Source organism: Atta cephalotes, assembly GCF_000143395.1.
Source record: "Atta cephalotes unplaced genomic scaffold scaffold00064, whole genome shotgun sequence".
Taxonomy (NCBI): Eukaryota; Metazoa; Arthropoda; class Insecta; order Hymenoptera; family Formicidae; genus Atta; species Atta cephalotes.
The window spans coordinates 1,065,627-1,089,117 of record NW_012130128.1 but is presented as its reverse complement, the minus strand read 5'-3'; the positions used below and the strand labels follow the sequence as shown (position 1 = coordinate 1,089,117).

Here is a 23,491-nt window from a genome sequence, read left to right as displayed (position 1 = left end):
TTATTTGATATTACTATTATTATTAACATTGTAAGAAATTTAAAGGAAATGAGCACAACAGAGAAGCTATCAGCGTCAGGATTGTACGGCTCAGTGGACGGAAGTTTCACAATATGAAGGAGATCAGGCCTCAGTTCGAATCTCGAAAGAATCTGATATTTTTTTTTTGTTGCTTATTTCTTACAATATTTTTAAATTGAAATTTAAGAAGTCTGTACTATTAATTTGGACTTATAACGTGGATCATCCATTTGGATAAATAAATCGTACTATCGATCAAATTCGATCATTATTCCAGCATTCTCTTAAAGTCGAATTTAAGTTTTACTCTCCCAGGAGCTCTTCGATTCCATCATCCTTATCGGAACTATCCTGTCGCTGCACTTTCATTTTATAGCCCAGTGCTTCTAGAAGATTTATATTAAAGTAGTAAGTCAAATTGATTCCTGGTATTAGGCGTTTTAGTTCTTCGATGGTCGCCCAAGCTTTCTCTGTGTCCCCTATATTGGCATAATGCTGTGTAATCGTTGCGAACAGATCGCCGCGACGCACTGACTGTTCTAAATTGGGTCCTTGAGAGTCGAGCAGATGACGAACTTGTTGCATTGCCGTTTCTGTCTCACCTCTATCAAACAATCTGCGTAATAAGAAAAAATAAGATATTTAAATATACAGAATAAAATCTGTATTCAATTAAAATATAATTCATATAGAAACAAAATATTGTATCTATAGGAATTTCTATTATTTAAGGATAGTTATGATGAACGCAAATATATTGAAAATATGATATCTATGATACAATATTTCGTATAAAAATATGAATCTAGATTTCTAATCATCTTGGCTTTACCTTTTAATATCCAAATAGCGTTTAATTGCTGACATCCTATTGTTTACCAGCTCTATTGCCCGCTTGTGAACATCCGGATCTCGTGGCGTCATCACCTTGGATAAACATTTGTTCGCTTGGTTCAGTGCGTCTAATGCTTTTTCATAATTTTGAAACTCATCGATCTCCACTTGCGCGCATGCCACATAAAAATTCGCCAATAAATCCATAGCTTTGCCCCTGGAGTAGAAATTAATTATGTTTTTTAGAATCTCTGGTTGATTTTGCCAATCCAAAGATTGCAAATAATTGCCCGCCATGATGTAGATCTCACGGTTCCTCGAAACCTGCGCGAAAAAACAGATTTTTTCAGTGTCTCCGGATTTAAGCAATGCTTTCATGGCGCGTAACTTGTTGCCTGCTTGTGTGAATTTCTTAGTTGCAAGATGATAATTTCCCTGATCGAAGGTGATCTCTGCGATTTTCTCAAGCGTAGAAATTCTCATATGCTCGCGTTCTGCGTCGTCGTCATTCCCTTTTTCAATCGTCAGCTTCTCTGCGAGCTCTTCGCTTAATACGACATTATGTTGCTGAATCAGATCCAAAGCCGCCATATAGTCTCTGCCGGTCGCGAGTAGATCCACTGCCTTATCGATTTGGTCGTTCTGCATGAAATAATCGGCGCACTTGTGAATTAATGCCGGATCAGAATCCGCATTTACGTCCATGATAATTAGTTGCAACGCGCTGTACTGTCGCGTTCTGAACGCGACGTCTAAAGCTTTATGCAAGAGACCAGCTTTATGATATAACAGTACCGCACGATCCGGTTGATCGTTGTTCTCATAAAATTTGGCGACGTCTATCTGCGAATTCCGTGACGCTAATATAGTCAGTGGCCACAGTTCTTCCAGCATGTCGTGCTCCTACAGAAATAATAAATATTGAGATAATAAAGATTTATTAACTCTCGTCAAGTGATTCAAAATGGGATAAATAAAGGCATTAAGTTTTTAACAATTGAATGCCTCACCTTACATAGCCGTATTGCATTAGTATAAGCTCTAGCAATTGTATAGAAATGAATCGCCTGTACCACATTATTCTTCGATTCATAATGCGCAGCAAGATGGTACGCCGCTGCAGAGTGATTTGTTCTAGTTACTAGCTCACACACTTCATTCTCTCTGTCAAAATAACAAAGCAATCTCGTCATCGACAGAGTATCCTTTGCTTGCTCATAAAGATGTAAAGCGCTCTCCATATCGCCGGTCGATTCAGTGTACTGAGCATGCCAATTTTTAATCTCCCTACGACGATATTAAACTGCTCACTACAACTGACTACTTATCTTCCAACGCATTTAATTAATATTCCTGTTACTTACGGTTCTTCGGAATTATTCAGATACGTGAGTAACTCTCGAGGTCTCATCAAAAGCATTCTAGGTACTTCAAATCGATGGCAATCGGCTTTCGTGTACATATCGATAGCTTCTGCCACTCTATCCTGCTGCTCCAACGCACGAGCATAATTATAGTAACTTGTTTTTTCACGAATTTTATTCTCGTTACTAGCTAATTCGATTGCCTCCTTAAACTTATTCCGTCCTTCGTATAACCGTCCTAGCAGATCTAGACGTTTCGCTTCTCGAAATAGACGTTCAGCATCAGTCTAAGGATTGAAGATTATACATATTACATATATACAATTAATATATATTTTGTATACTCTCAATATTCATTAAGAATATACTTAAGAGGATCCTAAAATTACCTATTTTACCGATTCAATAAGATCTGCATATTAGTGATTTCTGTCATTGATACATCACTACTACATTAATACCGCAAGGACACATACGTACAAATTTTCCAACTAATTTTTCATATTAGGTACTTAGCCTAATTCTAAGAACTTAACATTGTTTATTCATATAATTCTTGGTCCAAACCAAGCTTGTTTTATACGTACAAAGTATAAAATTTGTATATAAAGCAAATATTGTTAGGAGTCGACGCTAGAAACAAATAACAAAATTGTAACCTTCCAATTTTTTTTCTGTTTTTTGCAAATCAACCGATTTTAACTACATTATCATTTATATTTTAATTATAAAAAAAGATTATACTTATTTAAAAAATAATCGCTAAAACAGACAACTTTAGAATAATCTTAAATATATATTTAATAACTTACATGAAGGCCAAGTTCAACGGCTAAAATTCCTACTTGTGCTTCCAAACTTAGAGTATTATCTTGCATTGCTTCACGTAAAGCCCGTGCAGCATTAGCTTGCTTCATGTGACCCAGGCAAAGAAGAGCCATGTTTAGTTGCTTTGTTTTCACGCACATCTTGGCCAGACTCTTCCAGACAGCTTCGTTCTTTATAGATTTAATGGCTTTAAAGGCTTCCTCCATATTCGCCACACTAATATGGAAACTGAAATCCATCACTGCTTTCCTGGTGATAGAATCGCATTCTCCTAGTTCCTCAAAGTCTCTCATTAATAACTGCATAATCTTGCTACTTCTATCCAAGCTCTTTTCGGAATTTAAAATAATGATATATGGTGAGTGTACACCTAACAATCGGCAATTCTCATCAGCAATTGGCTTCACATCCTGTACAACGATACCATGATCCGATGTCGCGAATAACGATACCAACACCACAGAGGTTTGTATAATCTATAAAAAAATAACATTTTATATTAAATAATATCTTACTCTTAGATCTAAATTTTATAATTCATAATCATTTATAACGTATTGGATTGTAGCGGGTTTTGAACCGGTTAGATTAATGATGCTGCAAGCTCTACGATTGATAAAACATGTAACATCAATCAATAACAAAGCCTTAATCCAATCTAATTGATTCAAAATCTACTACAATCGATTATTACTACATTATTATACACACACACACACACACACACACACACACACACACGCATGCACGCACGCACGCACGCACGCACAGAGAGTATTCTTCGAGGAAATCGGTTTAGTCTATTGCTATGCGAGAGTTTTATCGTTAATTGTCAGATACCCTATATGTGTGTATGCATATATGTGTGTCCCTGACCTATGGGATCAGGTAGAGCGGACTGATTTTGAGTCGAATTGATTGTGAGTCGAAAAGTCAAGTTTTCCATTTTGCGATTGCCTCAATACTTTAGGAAATATTAATTTCTAAATCAATAAATAAGCACGTGTCATGTCGAGTGCGGGTAGCGATTATTTGATAGGCTGCTTGAGTTATAGCGCTTAGCGCGTCTACTAAGCAGTCGAGTTCGAGCAATCCCCGCGCGGCAAGCGACCGATAAGCATATACAACTTGACAACAGTTCGCGCGGATATATGTTTATTCAGTGATCTTTAGAAATTAATATCTCCTAAAGTATTACGGTACAGGACTTTTCGGTTCAATTTAGTCCGCTCTATTTGTTTACGAGAGATGTTCTATTTGTTTCCGTAGGAGATGTCGGAGACATCTTGTATAAAATCGAAACATGTTTCGCCTATGTAATTATTTTATACTAATTTTTATTTTATTTTAATGTATATGTTCGATTTTAGAAAGACTATTAAATCGTATTTAATAAAAAATAATGTCTAATGAAATTATAAAATAAATTATTTTAAGCATTAAATTTCGACCGAATATAGGGTTTTTCTTATTCATGCACGCATGCACACATAGTTAATTTATAAAAGCGTAACGACGTTAACGTAATACATAAAATAATGAGAGAACAATGCCAGTAGAAAAATTGAGTTGCGAAAGTTTCTGCTAAAGTGTATAGACATTTAATTTAATAATCCAAATAGAGGCAATTTTATAGAATTTTATACCCAATTATTGTCCTTATTGAAGCTCTTAGAATCACGTTTTTCTAATTTTTGAGCTCGACATACTAGTAGTCTGGGATCCTCAACGTCCCAGCAATGCGCTGTTACCAATCTTCCTTTGCATTGTGCAGCTCTAAAAGTAATATCAGTATTATCAGGGACATACAAAATCAATTAATGGAAAATTAATTCTGATCTGTGATTTGATACGGTTGTGTCGAATTTTCAACTTATTTACTCACAACATAGTGTCATCATCAACGATGTTGTCTGACTCTCCAAAGTCAAATTCATAAATCTGATCGCTTTCAATATCCCAAATGTATAAAATCGAACTGGGCATGAGATTTGCCATGGCAACAGTGATTGAGACGCAACGGCAATCCGAATTACATCTAGCTTCAATGATTTCGGCAAAATCGCTAATCGCCTCATAAGTCGCCATGGCGCGGGTGTGTAGCTTAGCCTCGTGTTTGCTCAGATTCCAAATCTTCAGAATGCCGTTTAATGATGCTACAGTTAAATAATGCCCTACAAAATGTTGTGTGTGTGAGTATAATATTTATAATGCAGTAATAAGAGTATTTTGTTGTTAAAATTTTAAGTAATAAGAAAACTCACGACACTTTATGTCAATTAAAGATTTTTACCTGTCAATTCCATCGTGATTGGTTCACCCTCCTCCGGTAAAGTGGGAAGCGTTTGAATAATAGAGCCTTCTATGGATCTCAACTGAATGATCGTTGGGGTCAACACGATCAATGTGTGTTCGTAGATCAATATCTTTTCCGTGTCGCAGTTGAAGGTTGTCAATACGTTCGTATTAAGATTGACACCTTTATTAATACAATTGACAACGATTTGTCTTCCAGAAGAGGCGACAATGTATTCTCTTGATACAGCGATAATCTGCACTTGGATCTCCATTTTTAGAATATATGTCTGTTCATCTATCTCGAGCAGAATCTGTGTCGGAGTGAGCTGACTCGCGCAAACACCATCATTGTACACGGCGCACATTGGCTGTTGATGCAAGATGAACACATTGGTGATACAGTTAACAGCTAGGAGAGAATTCCGTGATAAACTAACACCCCATTCCAGTTGCTTTACTGTGCCGTGAATCGCGCAGGACTCTGGGATTTTTGGCCAGGAATTCTCATCGCAATCAAGCACACATTTTCGCTTCCATAAGTAGATTGTACCTAGATTGGTGCCGGCGGCCAAAGTGTCTGAAAACCACAGAATGTTTTTTAATCCATTGTCCTCAAATTTACTTCAATGGATATATTATGGACAAAGTCTGCTTAGTGGACGGACCAAATGTTGCCCGGACCGTGTTAACATTGTAATTGGGCAAAATCCGATAAAATGATTTATTATCTCATAACATGGCTTGATTTCATATGATCAAAGTCAATATTGTCCACTCAATGGTGGCAATGTCAGGAATCATTATTTCATTGCGGACTTTGTCCAGTTCACCCAACAATACTGCTAAATCTATGTGCTAAACTGCATTAGATGAATGGAGCCAGTAGTACAATAGTTTTCTCAATTTTTAAGAAATCATTTATAGTGGCCGTAATCTGTAAGAATTGGCTAATCATAGTCGAGCTTTTCCCTTTTATAATCAAATGAGAGGAATATTCGACTGTCACACAACACTGCGATGTGAGCATATATGTGAGCACATTTTCATGCTTTACGTCGACATGCATGTATGCATTTTAAGTACATGTCGTTGTAATATAAGATTTAACTTATAAATAAATAAAATTTATGTTTATGAGGGAGGAAAACCTCCGGATATACAGTGTGTAAATGCCACTACTAAAATATTGGTACATGTTTATCAGGAAATATTAGTCAGATAGAAATACTTAATCAGTTCTAAGCCGAATAAGTCTGATTTAAAATTTCGGAAGCACATTAATGTCTTACCATTTGCCTTGCAAAATGCCAAGCTAGTATATATTTCCTGAGGAGTGGCAACATTTCCATTGAATGAATCCGGAGGCGATAGAATATATGTATCGCCTGTGTGAATATCCCAGCATCGTACAGCGAGCTCTCCTGTGAGTACAGCCAACGTATTTCTGCTAATCCAGCATAAGGTGGTACTAGTGGTACGTGATGTATCACTTCTGCCACTTAATTTTACCTGAAATAAGTATAAGTATTAAATATAATAATATAATAATCTCTTGGTAATAAAGGAAGATGGGGTAGATCTCGCTCTGCATTACTTAAGTAGAGAAAGTCCTGAAAGGTGAAATAGTCCTCAATAATGTATATAGCAGAAATAAGACGTTATTTTTTAAATCTTTTTTTGTTAATAACTTTTTAATGAATAACGAGTGACGGCTAAAATCTGTTCGAGATCACTCAGGGTCATGAGCTTGACAACATATGTCAAGGTCAAGGTCATCGGGGATTGCTCCCTGTTTATGCATTTTTACAAAAAAATGCTTATTAACAATAATATAAAATTGTTTAATTTGCGATATTATATTACAGCTTTTAATAACTTTGTTTTAGTACTGTGTTTCAAAAACGGACAAATAGTCGACGCATAGTTTATTAGAAATTGTAAACATTCACATAAAAATTATATATTAGTCACTAACAAAGGAACGACACGTATTTTTCCTCAATTATTCTGAATTTTTGCCAGATTAGACATAAAAAAAAACACGTATTTTGCCGTTTGCTCAAACACTTGCTCAATAGTTTAAAAGGTATTAAGCTATGAAATTGGTCGGACATTCTTAAAACTCTAGATCGCTGGTTCAAATACCATCAGTGACAATTCTTTTTTTTATTTTTTTACCACTTTTAAAAAATTTTTTCTATATAAAAAATACATCTTTCATGTCACTTTTAATTAGAAAGACACAAAGAATTAATTTTAAAGGATTTTGCATCCAAAAACATATATCTTATATATTAATTCTATTTATGTGTCACTTTCTAAATGTTTCTAAATTTTTCTAAAATGTTTAAATTTTTTAAATACTTATTATAAAACATGCTAATATTAAAAAAAAATTGTCACTGATATTTGAACCAGCGATCTAGAGTTTTAAAAGTGTAGTCCGATCAATTTTATAGCTTACTGTCTCTTAAATTATTAAGTGTCTGAACAAACGGCAAAATACATGTCGATTTTTTTTCGATGCCCAACCTACAGGCAAAAATTTAAAGCAATCGGAGAAAAACATCTCGCGTCATTCCCTTGTACGAGTCGCCTTGATTGAATATGGTGCTCTTCACTCATTTGTGTTAAACATTTCTTAATTCATTTTCACTTAATATCAATTAGCTCTACTGTTTTATTTTAGTTAAATATAGAAAGTCTATATATTTATGTATTATCATAATATTATTTGTTATTGTATCAATTTCAGAATTAAAAAAAAATCATATTGCGTCGTTATATACAAATTTTACAATGCTCAATTAGAGCTCGTTATTATACGTTTAAACAAAAATACATTTATACGTATATTTAGCATATCCATTTATGAAAAATATTTTTTCGAACATTTTTATAATAAATGTTTATCCCAAATTTATTATGGAGTCATCCTAGTGTGATGAGTTTAAAAAATTGAAAATTGTTTTTGAGTGTAAAAAAGACATTTGAGTGTAATAAAAACGGAAAAAAATATATATATAAAATAACATTAAAACAGTCTATTCGGAAAAATGTTTCTGATAAACTAATGTGCTAATTCTACAAATAAATGTTTACATGGGCTTGTATATAACGGTTTTAAAGCACTTTAAAATGTCAAATTATAAGAAAATGCAAAAAGAATGAAATTGATTTTTAAGTTTATAAAAAAAAAACGTTAAAATATTCGACAAGACTGTTTTCATAGAAGGAAAAATGTGCTAAATATGTGTAAATATTATACTATATATTCTCGTTTAAATACCTCGTTTATATTGCTATGCCCTGATTTAAAACACATATATTCGGAAAGACGTTTCTAATAAATGGATATACTAATTATATGTGTAAACGGTTACTTATAAATAAACATTTTTCTGAAAGTAAATATAAACGGATAAACGTTTATGTATTTTCGAAAAATGGAATAAATTCAAAGCCTTATACTCAATGCTATTATTTTTTACATCTCTTTTCTCGATAGATAATGATACCACTTGCTGCCATAATATTAATTAATTATTTATCATATAGGATGGCTGATAAAGATCATAATAATATTTAAGGGTAGATTTTGTTTCATTTTGAAATAAAAATCCTAATACCAATAAAAAATATCGAAGCTATAAAATAATTTTTTAATTGTGAGCATTTAAAACTAATGAATCATATCACTTAAAATTTGCGCGTTCAAGTATTGTTAGTATTTTGCATTGTGCCACACCTGAATGCAATGCAACAAATTACACCCTATATATATTTTCATGAATAAAATTTCTCAGAAAATTGAACCTATATAATACATAATCAATAATATTGATGCAGAATTTGAATTTGTCATATACAGTATTTTTAAATTTTGAATAGAAATAATATGTAAATATAGCAGTGATAGAACTCAATGGCATAAACCTTTGTCAATTCGGTGAGCTCTCCAGTGATTGAATCTGCTTGAAAGTGCCCGATGTTCAATCCTTCTGTCATAACAATGATAGAATCTCTGTTTTGATGATACAATAAGTAGTGCAACACTGCACCATCAGTACTAAGAACTTCCTTGCATTGTCCTTGAACGTCAACAAAGTATATGATACCATTTACAGTGCCAATATAAAACGAATGATTATCCCGTTGTACTGGAATTGCTGTTGGTGCAGCTGTTCTTGGACGCCAGGAACTGAACATATCCCAGGCTCTCTCATCACCAGCCACTGTTGCCTTTGCCAAACCACTATAACAATTAATTGACCAATCAATATCCAATCAAATAATCAAGAAAGAATATCATCAAATGTTAATCTAATCTCATCTGTAAGTTTTACTTAAAACAGCTTCTTTGAAATTCAGTGCTTTTAATTTCTATTATATTAGCTTGCAATAATTATAACAAAATAATCTATATTATTAGAAAAATAATGCACAAGTTGTTTTGTATAATTTAACCTGTTTTTACTTATGAGTTGTACCTAATATCAACAACTGGTTTTAGCAGAACTGTCCTAAATACAATTTGTGAAAAAGATTCTTTTAGTTCATGATGAAATGTCATGAATAGCTGTCCTCTGGAATCTATCTTCCATCCAACTATAGATCCACCAGTATCTGCAGATACTAAGCAACCACCATACTGACTCCATTGTAGAATCGTGATGATATCTCGGTGAGGGGTTACTATTACATTGAACTCCTGAGTTCCAGTGTCCCCTGGCCATATCTAAATAAATAATTTAATATATTTTTTATCTCACGACAGACTTGTCTTCTGTAGCTCAAAACATTGCAATACTAACTCGTAAATCTCCGTTTTCCCATCCTGCCGCTAGCCACGTCTTCTCCGGATGCCAGCCAAGAGAGGTGACTTGTGCCACTGTGTGTCCCGGTGATTCGATATCCTGCACAAGTTCACCTTGATCATCATAAATAACTACAAAGCCACCTTTGTCTTGAGAATACGCAGCAACAGCTAATAAGGGATAGTTATTATGCCAAGTTGTAAGAGTGCTTATTGAAGCACTTTCAGGATTTTGCACTCGTATGTCAAAATACAAAGTCATTGTTTCAACATATTAAGAGTGTACACTCGTACATTTAATTAAAATTTAACATATAAATTAGTATAAATAAACGTAATCATACATATTATAACACTCGTTTTAAAAAAGATATTTCATATTATTAAAGTATTTAAAACACAAAACAATCCTTTCTTAATTTGATGGAAATGCAAATGTATTAATTCCTGTATCTTCTAATCTATACATATTTATGTTGTTGACAGTTACCATCAGTTACCTTGGAGATTAAAGCTGGAAACACAATGTTCAAATCGGACAAAGCTGCTAGTCTGCTCGCCGAACGATTGAATGTGATTGGTTGGATCTGTAAGGCCCGATTGCACCAACATTATTTTGGTTTATACATTTAGATTCAATGAGGAACTAAGGGCAAGACTAATCATATTCAAGAATTTTACAATTGCAAAGCTACTTTTTCTGCTGAACGCAGCCAATGGCCTAGTTTCCACTGAAGATTTGATCTGAATCAGAATGCAAGAACCAACCAACTACAGTCGAACGACAGGGAAATACTCGACTGTAGTTGGTTGGATCTTACATTCTGATTCGAATTAAATTCTCTCCTTTTGACGCCTCATGGGATTCCATCATGATTGTAAAATCTCTAATAAGCCCTTGGCAAGCAAATTTTGTTAACGTAGCTCTGCTTAAAATTCTCCAAAGTCCGAGGAACTTTGAAAAATTTTAAACTTCATATTCGAGTTCAGCACGTCTAAGTCTATAAAAGATTGATCAATTTAATATGTTTTTATCACAGGTTAATTTTGGCCTTCTTTGTTTATTTTTACATATTAGCGCAGAATATATTCTGAAAAGGAAAATTCTCTAACAGCACAAACATCGATTTGTCGACTGTAAGTCCAATATCGACTTTAGGACGTCTAGTGCGATTTACATTCACAAAATTTAAATGTGGAATCATTTTGTCCTTGTTATTTAACTACAGTAAACAAGAATGAATGCTGTTCATAAGCGTTGTGGGCATGAATCGGACCATAGCTTAGAATAGTTGATTTAAAGTCGGCTTATAGTCTTTAAAGTGGGACATTGTATAACTTAGAGATGTCTCCAAGTCGTCTAAAGTCGATTTACGGACGTCCATTTTCCAGAAACTATAGTTGATTCAGAGTCGACTTAGAGTTGACTTTGTACTGTTGTAGAGTTGTCTCTCAAGTCCCGTTTTATTTTTTTTAATTTCAAAATTTTTCGATGTCGGGATTAAGTTAAAAAACGATAATTTGATGATAATTTATGACTATGCATGTATGTATTTTTCAATAAATATTGATATATTTACTGTTTAATTAAATAAAATGAAATTTTATACAAATTGGAATTTCTGTATATATTTCTTTTCCAGTAACGGCACTAAAATGGCATCATCCCAATTTTCTATGTATTTTCCAAAGTCATGGCTGCGTTCAGCAGAAAAAACAGCTTTGCAATTGTTGTAAAATTCTTTAATATGATTGGTCTTGCTCTTAATTCCTTACTGGATTTAAATGTATAATCATTCAAGAATTTTAAATCTTAAAAAGAGTAAAAAGAGTAATCTATAAAAATTGACTAATCACCTTCGAATATTTCCTTCTTATCGTCAAATGAGACCCAGTTCCACTGTAGTACAATAACTCATGGTTAACGCTTAACCAAGGTTTAACTTATGCATTGTCTCTTTCCAATTCTAGAATTGGAAAGAGATGAGAAACAATAAGTTGAACCCCGGTTAAGAGTTAATTGTGAATTGTGGAACTGAGCCTGAGAGGGGAATACTTGACTGTGATTAGTCAATTCTTACAGATTACAGGTTGCATATAACAGATTAGGGTTATTATTCAATCGCATTTCTCTTATAAAAACACACTTAAAATGTGATTGGATGATTTTCGTTATGCATATGTTTATGTGGCTATGCAAGTTTGTGTTATATTCTAATCTATTAAATTTAATTAATCCACTATCAAGCAGAGACTATAGACTCTTATTATAATGCATAACACATAATGCGTAAGAAAATGTACCAATCAAAATCCTTCGTTTTCTTCCTTTCCATAAAATAAAGAACTTTGATTGATTGGATTTTTTATGTGTTATGTAAGAATCTGTTCTTCTCGTTTTAGTGTATAGTCTCGTACATTAAATTCATTTTAATAAAATGATTACTGTCCAAACATATTATTCATCATTCTCGATGTTGTAAAAGCACCTTTAGGGGTGCACTTCAAGAAACTTAAGGTGCGGTCTACTTGACGCTACAAATGCTTTGAAGTTTTTGACCAATTGAAAAACGCTTCGAAGCATTTACAGCATCAAATGGAGCGTAGCCTTAATCAATCGATTAATCCATACCAAATTAGCCAATCGTATCTGCCGTCAAATGAAATGAGAAATGTGATTGGCCAAAGGCCTCTTGCATGATCGATATCATGGTCGCATCCAGACAGATGTCGCTCCTGTATTCATTGCAATGACGCTTTCCTCTGCCGGCGACACGAGGCGTGAGGCATCGGCAGTGACCGGCAGGCTGGGTTGGTTGGTAGGTTGGTGTCTTCGTGATCGGCTCGTACGGCATTACGGAGTACCGAAGTAATCGAAGTGCGTTGGAAACGCACGTAAGAACATAGGCGCGTAAGAACATTGAAAATTGAAAAGAGAGTAAACGAGAGCACAAAGCATTCAGGGTGATTCAAGGTGTCATCCTACGTATTGATGATTCCTCAAGACCGCATATCGCACCACTCCCTCTCCCATCATTGTGCTCTCGCCATTGCTCGCAATTGCTCGCTGCGTTTGTCCTCAATTCGCGCTACGGTTGGCATTTTGACAACGGTACCTCTGCTTGACTGATTACCACTTCACATTAATCACATTTTCATATTTTTTTCCCACCCGATCGAAAAGAGCAAGTTTACACTTGCTTACGCTCCTAATCTCTCCCAAGGTCCACTCTCTTTTCCATGTCAACAACACGCGCGTTTCCACCAAGGCCAGCAGCGAGTTACACTCCTCACGTCGCCGCTGTCATCCTTGAGAAATTGTTGTTATCGTACACATTGCATTCGCGCCACTGGGAGATCTCAACGAGGATCGCCGACGGCATCGAGTGTCGGGATTGTCGAGTGTCGCGAAAGAGAGGGACGTCGTGCGATCAGGTCGACGACATCGCTCCTACCAACCTGAGATGAGCGACCATGGCTGCATACATTTAAATAATTTTAAAGCAGCAAAAGGTATCCAACCATATAAAGTGATACATTCGTTTTTCGTGACCAGTACATCGACCGAGGCACGCGTCAGGAAGGTACGCCAGTCTCTTTCTCGCTTCCTATTCATGGTCAAGGTTCTTTGTCACTCAAGTTGAGAGAGAGAGAGAGAGAAAGAGATCTTCATCTTCTTTCATCTTACTTCTCTGCATCTCGCTTTCACATTTGCATGAGCTATGTTTACACCCTGCACTTATTTAGGCCAGGTATCATCTTTGTTTATCCTAAGTTGTCTATCCTAAGTTAAACAAAAACACCTATTATATAGGTTGCAGCCTAAGGGGCTCCACAAAATAAAAGGAACAGAAAATAAGAATTTCAACCTATCAAAAATCATGTATTGTGGAATACATAGTTTCTGATAGGCTGAAATTTTTATTTTCTGTTCTCTGTTCCTTTTATTGTGCATAGCCTCTAAGTGCTGTAAATGTAGTCATTATGTCTTTGTTTCTCTCTCTCTCTCTCTCTCTCTCTCTCTCTCTCTCTCTCCATTCTATTTGTGCCTCTTTCTGTATATAATACATACATTTAAAGGATTATTTAAGGTGTAGCCACAATAGAATGAAGATTTCAACCTATCAGACTGGCATATACGATTTCTAATAGGTTGGAATCATTATTCCTTATTCTTTCTATTATAGCCGTATCATTTATACTGGCCGTAAATGTCTGTAATTTGTAAGAATTGACCAATCATAATCGGTGAATTTTATAACATACAGGGCTGTGTTCAGATTCCTCATCGAGTGGGTGATCGCTGGATAAGTGGGCGGAGCCTAGCAAAAAATACCAGAGTGGTTTGGGAATCTGAACGCACTCTAAGATAAGAGAGTGTCCTACATGTATCCGTTACAGCAAATAATAACGTAAATATATCAGATTTAATATAAATTAAATATATCAGATTAAATATAAATAATTATATATTGGACTGCAGTTTTCTATAGTTTAGTAATAGTCTAGTAATTATAGTTTAGTAATTAGTTTAGGAATGGTTTGCTCCAGTTTATTATAAAGCTTACTGATCAAGTAATCATAGTCGATTATTTCCCTCTCATTTAACTGTGATTGGTCAATTCTTCCAGATTATGGCATAAGTTAACATATTATCACCAGTATAAATAATCCTTAAGCTCCTATTCTGTAATTCTTAATGATAATAAGGATATTGTTAACATTACTGTTGCGTTTTACATTACATGATAAAAAAAAAGCTTCACAACACAATATAACGACTCTGACATTATCATTAATGTTAATGTTAATGGGATTTTTACTATTCTATTATGGCTTCTGCAACGTTTGTCTGTACATTTTGTGTGACGCGCGGCAAGCATATTCGCGTCCAATGTGCAGAAACCATAATAGCATTTCTCTATTATTCTATTGGGAAAACTAGTGCAACACTGGTGCAATTGAGTGCAAATTAGTATATATATTTTTTCAGTGCTAATAAATATATAAATATATAATATAATTTAATTCTTTTAAGGTTATAAAGTTATCGTGACAATAAAGAATATGTAATTCAAATGTTTGTAATAAATTATCTATTAACTGAAAATATATGTATTGATTTGCATTCAATTGTATTTATTAATTATATAATTATTAATCAATTTCACTCGAATATGAGAAAAATAGTCGATTATGATTGGTCAATTTTTTATGACCCTTAAAACCCTTTGATCGCTACGACTTCTATTATAGACCCTATAAGTACAAAATAATTATATTTTCTTAAAGAAAATAAAAAAGAAATCTTAGGGCTAGGAAAATTTTAGGGCTTTGTTCCCTATAAGTTTTCAAATCAATTTGTCACTGAATCTGTGTATTATAAAATTTTATTGCCTAGTATAATCAAATTGAGATAATGTACAGTTTTCTGATAGTTTGAAACTGATTCGACTGTATTGGAACAAACCTTTGATCTGAAATAATAAAAGGTTCAAAATAATGAAAAATGAAAACAATTCTAACTTGAGTAAATTTAATTTAAAAAATTAATTTAAGAAATATAATTAACAAAAACAAATGCATATTTATATATGCTTGAAATTGTAAAACATTTTTCGTAAAAATTTGCTTATTAATATAATATTAGATATTGGAACGCTAGTTAAAAAAGAATTTCCCGTAATGTCAAAATAAAAGATAGTAAAGGAAAATATAAGAATATATTGGATATAAAATAAAAGACAAAATTGAGTTTTGAAGAAACAAATAAATCTAAAAGATAGCTACTTGAAAGGACTGTCCTTTACAATAAAGAATGTATAGTCATCGTACATATAAGGAAATCCGCGCACGTTTTGAGAGGATCCCGTTTGTCTACATTCCCGATTGCATACACCACACACATTATTGATTGATTTCTTGTAATTTTTCGCTGCTTTATCAATGAGAAAATTTTTAATTGGCCAAGGAGTGATGTGCGCAAACAGAGCTCTCCCCACACTTTCATATAACAGCAATTATAATGCGTCGTCTACAATGAACAGTAGTAGTAGAGATCGATTAACTGTCCATTGTAGACGATACTTAAAGATACATTTTCACGAGCCGTCCAATCGACTGTTTCGTTGACAAAAAGAATTACGTAGTCAAAATTAACGAATAATCCTTTTTGTCGCTGAAACAACCGGTTTGAACGGCTCATAAAATTGTACCTTAATGCATGGTTCTACAATGAGCAGTAACAGTAGTGGATTAAGGAATAGACGTAGAAATCGACCAATCATAGTTGAATATGAAAAAAATTTATGATTGGTCGAAGTTTTAGACAATTCCTGACTGTGATTGATTAAGTTTTAAACCTATTTTACAATATGCTCTTTATTTCTTATTTTTTGTTTTTTCCTCCCTTTGCCACCATTTCAACAATAATTGTATTTCTTGTTGTTTCCAGTTTCTTTCGAAATTCGTTAACTTTTATCTCGGGCGATAGAGAACAAAAAATCAGATAAGAAGCAAAAAGATAAGATGTAAAAAATAGCAAAAAAAAACAGGAAACAGAAAATAAAAAACACATTGACTATGTTTACACGGCTCGATTTACGCCGAAGTTATAACATAAACTACCTATTCTTCTGAAGAACGAAATGACTGTGATTGATCAATTTCATAACATCGATGTTATAACTTCGTCGTAAATCTAGTTGTGTAAATATAGTCATTATAGAATAGGCTTTACGATTATTATTACAGAAAGTATGTGCGACCATTCTAAGAAATTGATAATCACAATCGAATGTGAGAAGAATAATCGATTATAATTGATCAATTTTTTTAGTTTAATAATAAATGATTCATTAAGACATTAATGTGACTACACAACAAGTAAAAATATTAAAGCCTATACGGTGGAAGCTGGATTTTTAATGTTAATGATTTTTAAATAGTGAATTATATTATTTATATATATATATATATATATATATATATATACGTATAATATAATATACATATATTATATTATATGTGTATACAGGGTATCTCACGTAACTGATCACGATTTTTCCGGCACTTCCGATGATGTGATAAAAATTATTTTGAATAAAAATTAGTTAATTTAATTAATTTAATTTTCAATCGACTACAAATTGCAATGTTAAAAATTTGCAAAATATTTTTTTTTTAGGACAAAGTCAAGGTCACTCTAATTTTTTTAAATGGCATACTTCACAATATTGTCACGACGAGTTCAATCCTGCTATACTTTGATCTTGGATGACCTTAAAATCAGGCGTGTGGAATCAATAAACGGAAATTTTGTGAAAAATTATTTTATTTGTATTTTATATGGACATATTTTACGGTAGGAAAAGATTTTTGTATTAGCTGCATATTAACTTTCTCATTATAGGAATACATTTTCGACAAATTTAGATTACGATTTGCTTTAATGTCAAACTAAGAAAGAACACAAGTTTAAATAAAGTCGTAACAGCGTTCGAGCTACGCTACAAGTACTACAAGTTATGTTGACATTTTTTCTACGTTCACATTACATACACGTGTGTAATATTATAAATTGTGAACTACATTCGGGAATACCACGAATTCAGAAATGGTTACGTCAGTTCTTCAATTTGTCAGATATATTTTTTCTGAACAATGTAATAAAAAATATGTAAAGTTTAATATAAAATAATTTATCATGAAAATGTTTCCGTTCATTAAACCTACGTCTGACTTTAAGGTCATCTCAAGGACATATAGCAAGTCATTGAACTCGTCTTGACATTAGTTACAATATAATGAAATAAAAAATATATAGTGTCATTTAAAAAAATTAGGACGACCTTGATTTTTTTTCCTAAAAAAGAATATTTTGCAAATTTTCAGTGTTGCAATTTGTAGTTGATTGAAAACTAACGTTTATTCAAAATAATTTTTGTCACATCATCGGAAGTGTTCGTGATCATAGTCACGTGGGACACTATATGTATATGCATATATACCATATTTATTCGAATTGCGCGCGAATTGATTTTCCGCACTTATAAAAATAATTAAACTATTATAATATCACAAATTAAATTAAATTGACAAGCAAATTTTAATAATTTGATACCTCAATCCTATCATATTAGAAAGATGTTAATATGCTGAGAAACTATAAATTAATTTTATTTTTTATTGCGAAAAATATTACCTCGACCGAGAACCCAGAACTCTTGTATTCCGTACAAGCGTCCTAAGTCTTTAAGGCCATAGCACACAAAAAATTTAAGGCAGTAAGTAAGCAGAAAGGAAATCAACATGGATTGGTTATTACGTTATGGCCTTATGGACTCTATCGTGATTGGTCAATTCGCTTACTGCTTACGTTTTACTATTTTTTTTTGTGTGTCATGGCCCTTAGACTACCGAGGCTTTTGCAAAAGCTTTATTTATAATTTTTCAACACGTTAACATCTTTTGAATGATATCTCATCCGATGTGCAGTATAGTATTATAGTGCAGTTTGGTGTACATAATTTTATTAATAAAAAATTTTCAAGAATCAATTTGCAAAATCCGGCTTTATACGAGCCTTCCCAGTACTATAAGAAAGAAATTCCAAAAAGTTTCATAAGGAAATATTATTTCTTCGAGAAAAAAACTGACCAAAATCTACACTTATGTATGTATTTTTTTATGCTGAAATTATGGCTAAAATATTACAATCGCGTTTTAATTGCGACATTCGTAATCAGGAAAGGCTGCTGAAAGCTCGTATAAAGCGATTTTTTAGAGAAAAAGCAAAATAAAAATTTATTCTGATATCTCACTCGACATGTATTACAGTTAAGATGCACATAATTTTGTTATTAAAAAATTTTCAAGAATCAGAATTGAAAAATTTTAGAGAGGACTTAAACAATATAAAATATATAAATAAGATGTATTTAGCGAAAATCGTATATTTTCAATAATTCATATGATAAGTAGACGTTTCAAGAATCAATTTGCAAAATCCGTCTTTGTACGTGCCTTCGCAGCTTCATAAAGAAAGAAACCAAAAAAGTTTTATGACGTAATATTATTTCTTGGAGATAAAATATCAACATAAAGATAGGTATTTGCACCGTAAATAAGAAACATACCATTTTATTTATTAAAATGTTTTTAAGAAATTGTAAACTTTAATTCTTTAATAAGCTTCGTAGTTTCGTAAAATACAATCCAAAACGAGTTTCATGGCAAAATTATATATATTTCTTCTATGAGACAATATTTTATATGGAGAGTGCAGATATGTAGCTGCATCATAAATGAAGTGAAAATGAGTTGATTTGTCATTCCTATCGACTCTTAAAACCTAACCTAACCCTACAACTTTTGTAGGAAACATTTCTTTCGGAAATGCTTAGTTTTCGAGATATTTCACCAGTCCGGGAATTTTTACCCGGTACATTTCATATAGCATGTATATAATTCATATTGAATTATTTAAAGCATTACAAATACGGCTTCAACCGTTATAGATTTTAATATTCTTACTTAAGTTTAGTTACTTACTTAAGTTTAGTCACTTTACTTTAATTAAAACAAATTAACGATTTATTGTAAAGGGCCATATTTCATATGTCATATGATAAAGCTCGCAAATACAATAGGTGTAAGCCTTAACCTTAAGAAGTTCACCAATCATAGTAGTTGATTATTCTTTTCACATTTGACTATTAGCGTTTTCAATCTGAGCGGGTTTACACTGATTTAAGTTGGATAATGTTCTGTATCATTGGTTGACGTTATATGTTCTGCCAATAGGAGAGCATACAACAATTATTGATTCAATTCAGATTGTTACAAACTCGGAATAATGAATTAGGATTAATAAAAAACGAAAAAAAGGGAAAAAGAGAAAAAATTTTCTTTTTTCTTTTTATTATAATATCAAATTCTTTCAATGTTTCTTTCTTTTATTATTATAATAAAAATTTTTATTATTATAATATAAAATTCACGACATATCATTATTAGGCCGATGAAGACTTACAATTAATTTAGTCGAAATGTGTAATTTTTGTTGTATTAATGTATAATTAGGCCTTTGTTGCTCGTGTTTGACTTATCTACCCAGTTTATTTTGTTACAATTCGGGGCGGATAATATTTATATAATTTTAATTTATTTTAATAAATATATTTGATATACGCGGTCCTCTATCTTAAGAAGTCGATATCGGTACACTAATTATTTGAAAATTACTCTTTAGATAAAACAGGAACAATTTTTTATAAATGTTCGGTTTGAAATAGCCTTAAAAACGATTTCTGATAACTGATATTTTGCAAAATGTGAAATGAAAATGAAATTATTTTATTAAGCATGCTCAATATTGCATATCTAAATTTTATATGCATATCTAAATTTTAAAATAATTACTTTAAATTAAAATTTTGTTTAAAGTTTAGGTTTACTCGTTTGTTTAATAAATAAGATAATATGTAAACGTAAAATGATTAATATTAGGGATTTTATTTTGCAGGCTGTGAGTTGTTTATGTCACACATGTAAAACTTACAAGGATCGCCTACATTCTTGTCTTCATTGTATATTTTTTGGCTGCTATGTAAAAGGTCACATACAAGAGCATGCAAAAACGAAGAAACATTTTCTAGGTAATGGAATATTTTTCAGTTTAGATCTATTACATGCATTCAAATATTTTGTTAAAAATAAACATTATATAAATAAATAAATAAAATTATATAATATGAATCTTTTATGTATAATAGTTTCATAATTAATCAATTGCCTGTTTTTATATCGTTTGTTCCGCAGCCGTTGATCTGTGTTATGGGAATATTTTGTGCTTCCAATGCGGTGATTATGTATACGATAGAGAGTTGTTAAAAGTAGCAAAAGCGCAATGGAGCGAGTTGGCAAAATCCTTGAGTTTCGGGGAATTCTATCGTGCATGGGAACCCACGCAGACGGAAGCGGAGTTATTAAGAAATCATCCACGCCGAAGACGCGTTATAGAAAATTCCACTATAGGTATTGAAAAAATTCTCAAGCTTAATTGTTAGTTCAATTTCTAAATCACATTGTATAAATTAAATAAATTTTATACAAATGCAATAATGTTATAATGTTATCTTCAAAAAATATAATTCGACAATAATGATTCAAATATTCTTTGTAGAATAATGTAAAAATTAATTTCTAATTTCAGGTTTAAGAGGACTCATCAATCTTGGAAATACTTGTTTCGTAAATTGCATCGTACAGGCGCTTATTCACACTCCATTGTTACGCGACTACTTCCTTGCTGACCGTCATCACTGCCCGCAACCGAGTCTCTGTTTGGTCTGCGAGGTATCTCATTTGTTCCAGGAGTTCTATTCCGGCAACAAAGCTCCATTGACGCTTCACAAACTTCTCCATCTGATTTGGACCCACGTCAGACATTTGGCAGGTTATGAACAGCAGGATGCCCATGAATTCTTCATTGCTACACTGGATGTCCTTCATAAACACTGCGAAGCCACTACGATACTGGTCAAAGACAACCCTCATCACTGCAAGTGTATCATCGATCAAATATTTACTGGGTGCCTTCAAAGTGATGTTGTTTGTCAGGCTTGCAAGTATGTTAATCTCTAGATCTCTCTAAGAAGATACTTAGATAGAGAAGATGTATCAATAGATAGAAGCTATAAAGTATTTAAGTACACTAAAAAGCACATTAAATAATATGATAAATGCACAGCTTATTTTATATAGAAAGAATTATTATAATATTATATCAGATTAAGGAGGATTTCGATTGATAGTGTTACGATTAGACATAGCGCCTAGAGCTTTTTTACTGGTCGAGTGCTGTTAGTAACTTGTCTAATTACAACGTGGTTAATCGATACTCGCTAGATTAATACAAAATTTCTCAAATACAATACATTGTAAAAATAAGCTGTTTAACATAACAAGAATTGTTATTATATCAGACTTAGCTCTGTTATTTTTCATTTCCTTTTCAGTGGAGTGTCTACTACAATAGATCCATTTTGGGACATATCTTTAGATCTAACTTCGGCAGCTAGTACCTCTGGTTCTAATACACCCGGGCCACCCACTTCCTTGCTAGATTGTTTGGAAAAATTCACCAGAGCCGAGCATTTAGGTTCTAGTGCAAAGATTAAATGTAGCAACTGTGAGACTTACCAAGAAAGCACAAAGCAATTAACGATGAAGCAATTGCCGATCGTGGCGATTTTTCATCTAAAGCGCTTTGAACACTTCATAATCCAAGATAAGATTTTTAAAAAGAAGATCTCTACATTTATCTCGTTCCCAGAACAATTAGATATGACGCCATTCATGTCGCATAGACGCAATGGTAATAACAACAGCGCTATGCTGAATGGTTTGTCAAAAAACGGAGAGGATATGAGTTTCAGCGACAATAGGTAGTGATATCTCTTGAATTACAATTTTTTTTCTATTTCTGATAACTAACATTATATCGTTTCAAAAGAAATTTATGATTATTGAATTAAAATATGATTGCTGATAATAGGTACTCTCTGTTTGCCGTAATAAATCATGAGGGTTCTTTAGAGACTGGACATTATACCGCTTTCATCAGGCAACAGAGAGATCAATGGTTCAAGTGCAATGATCATTTGATTACACGGGCCAAGTTGAAGGATGTCTTGACCAGCGAAGGGTAAGATAAAGTAGGGCGATACTGAAAGTGAATGAGAATCACCTGGATTTAGATTTTTTTTATTACAATTTCTCAACGAATACACTGAAAAGAAAAAGATAAATCGTTCTTTCGCTAAATAAATTTTTACTTTTTAGGTATCTCTTGTTTTATCACAAGCAAATTTTGGAATATGGATAAAATAATAAAGTCTAAAACAGAAAAGAAGATATGAATCAAGTCATGTAATTAATTTATTTAACAAAGAATTTAAAAACCGCTGCTGAAGTTAGACGTCAGTGACTTTATGTTTATCAAATATAAATTTTTGTCACTGTCGCTTTATGGTTTCCGTTGGCGTCTTTTGTATTCGATCAGGTATGTCGTCTGATATTCTCAGTCGACATCTATATGAATGTAACGTAAGCGTAGATATTAAGATTAGCTCAATTTTTTTTAATCGACTGATCGTAATTTTTGTATATCTAACCATTGTTATACCCTGTTCTGCAAATATGTTACACGCGCGCGCGCGCGCGCGCGCGCGCGCGCGCCACACACACACACACACACACACACACACACACACACACACACACACACACACACACACACACACACACACACACACACACACACACA

General features: G+C 32.9%; 2 protein-coding genes across 2 annotated transcripts; one reads left to right on the top strand and one right to left on the bottom strand.

Annotated features, from left to right (window-relative positions):
* Nucleotides 1-324: 324 nt before the first annotated feature.
* On the bottom strand, nt 325-10,423 carry LOC105623798 (intraflagellar transport protein 140 homolog). The gene is made up of 12 exons (XM_012205175.1): nt 10,160-10,423; nt 9,836-10,083; nt 9,282-9,600; nt 6,635-6,854; nt 5,341-5,922; nt 4,933-5,221; nt 4,694-4,823; nt 3,032-3,523; nt 2,220-2,506; nt 1,866-2,142; nt 854-1,758; nt 325-637 (listed from the first exon to the last, which is right to left on the bottom strand). Exons 1-12 carry the CDS (start codon nt 10,421-10,423, stop codon nt 325-327), a joined length of 4,326 nt encoding a protein of 1,441 aa, XP_012060565.1.
* Nucleotides 10,424-13,625: 3,202 nt separating this feature from the next.
* LOC105623797 (ubiquitin carboxyl-terminal hydrolase 22) lies at nt 13,626-23,050 on the top strand. The gene is made up of 7 exons (XM_012205174.1): nt 13,626-13,745; nt 20,687-20,819; nt 20,983-21,198; nt 21,377-21,791; nt 22,182-22,610; nt 22,721-22,870; nt 23,008-23,050. The coding sequence occupies exons 1-7, from the start codon at nt 13,626-13,628 to the stop codon at nt 23,048-23,050; spliced, it is 1,506 nt and encodes a 501-aa protein (XP_012060564.1).
* The last annotated feature ends 441 nt before the right edge of the window (nt 23,051-23,491 follow it).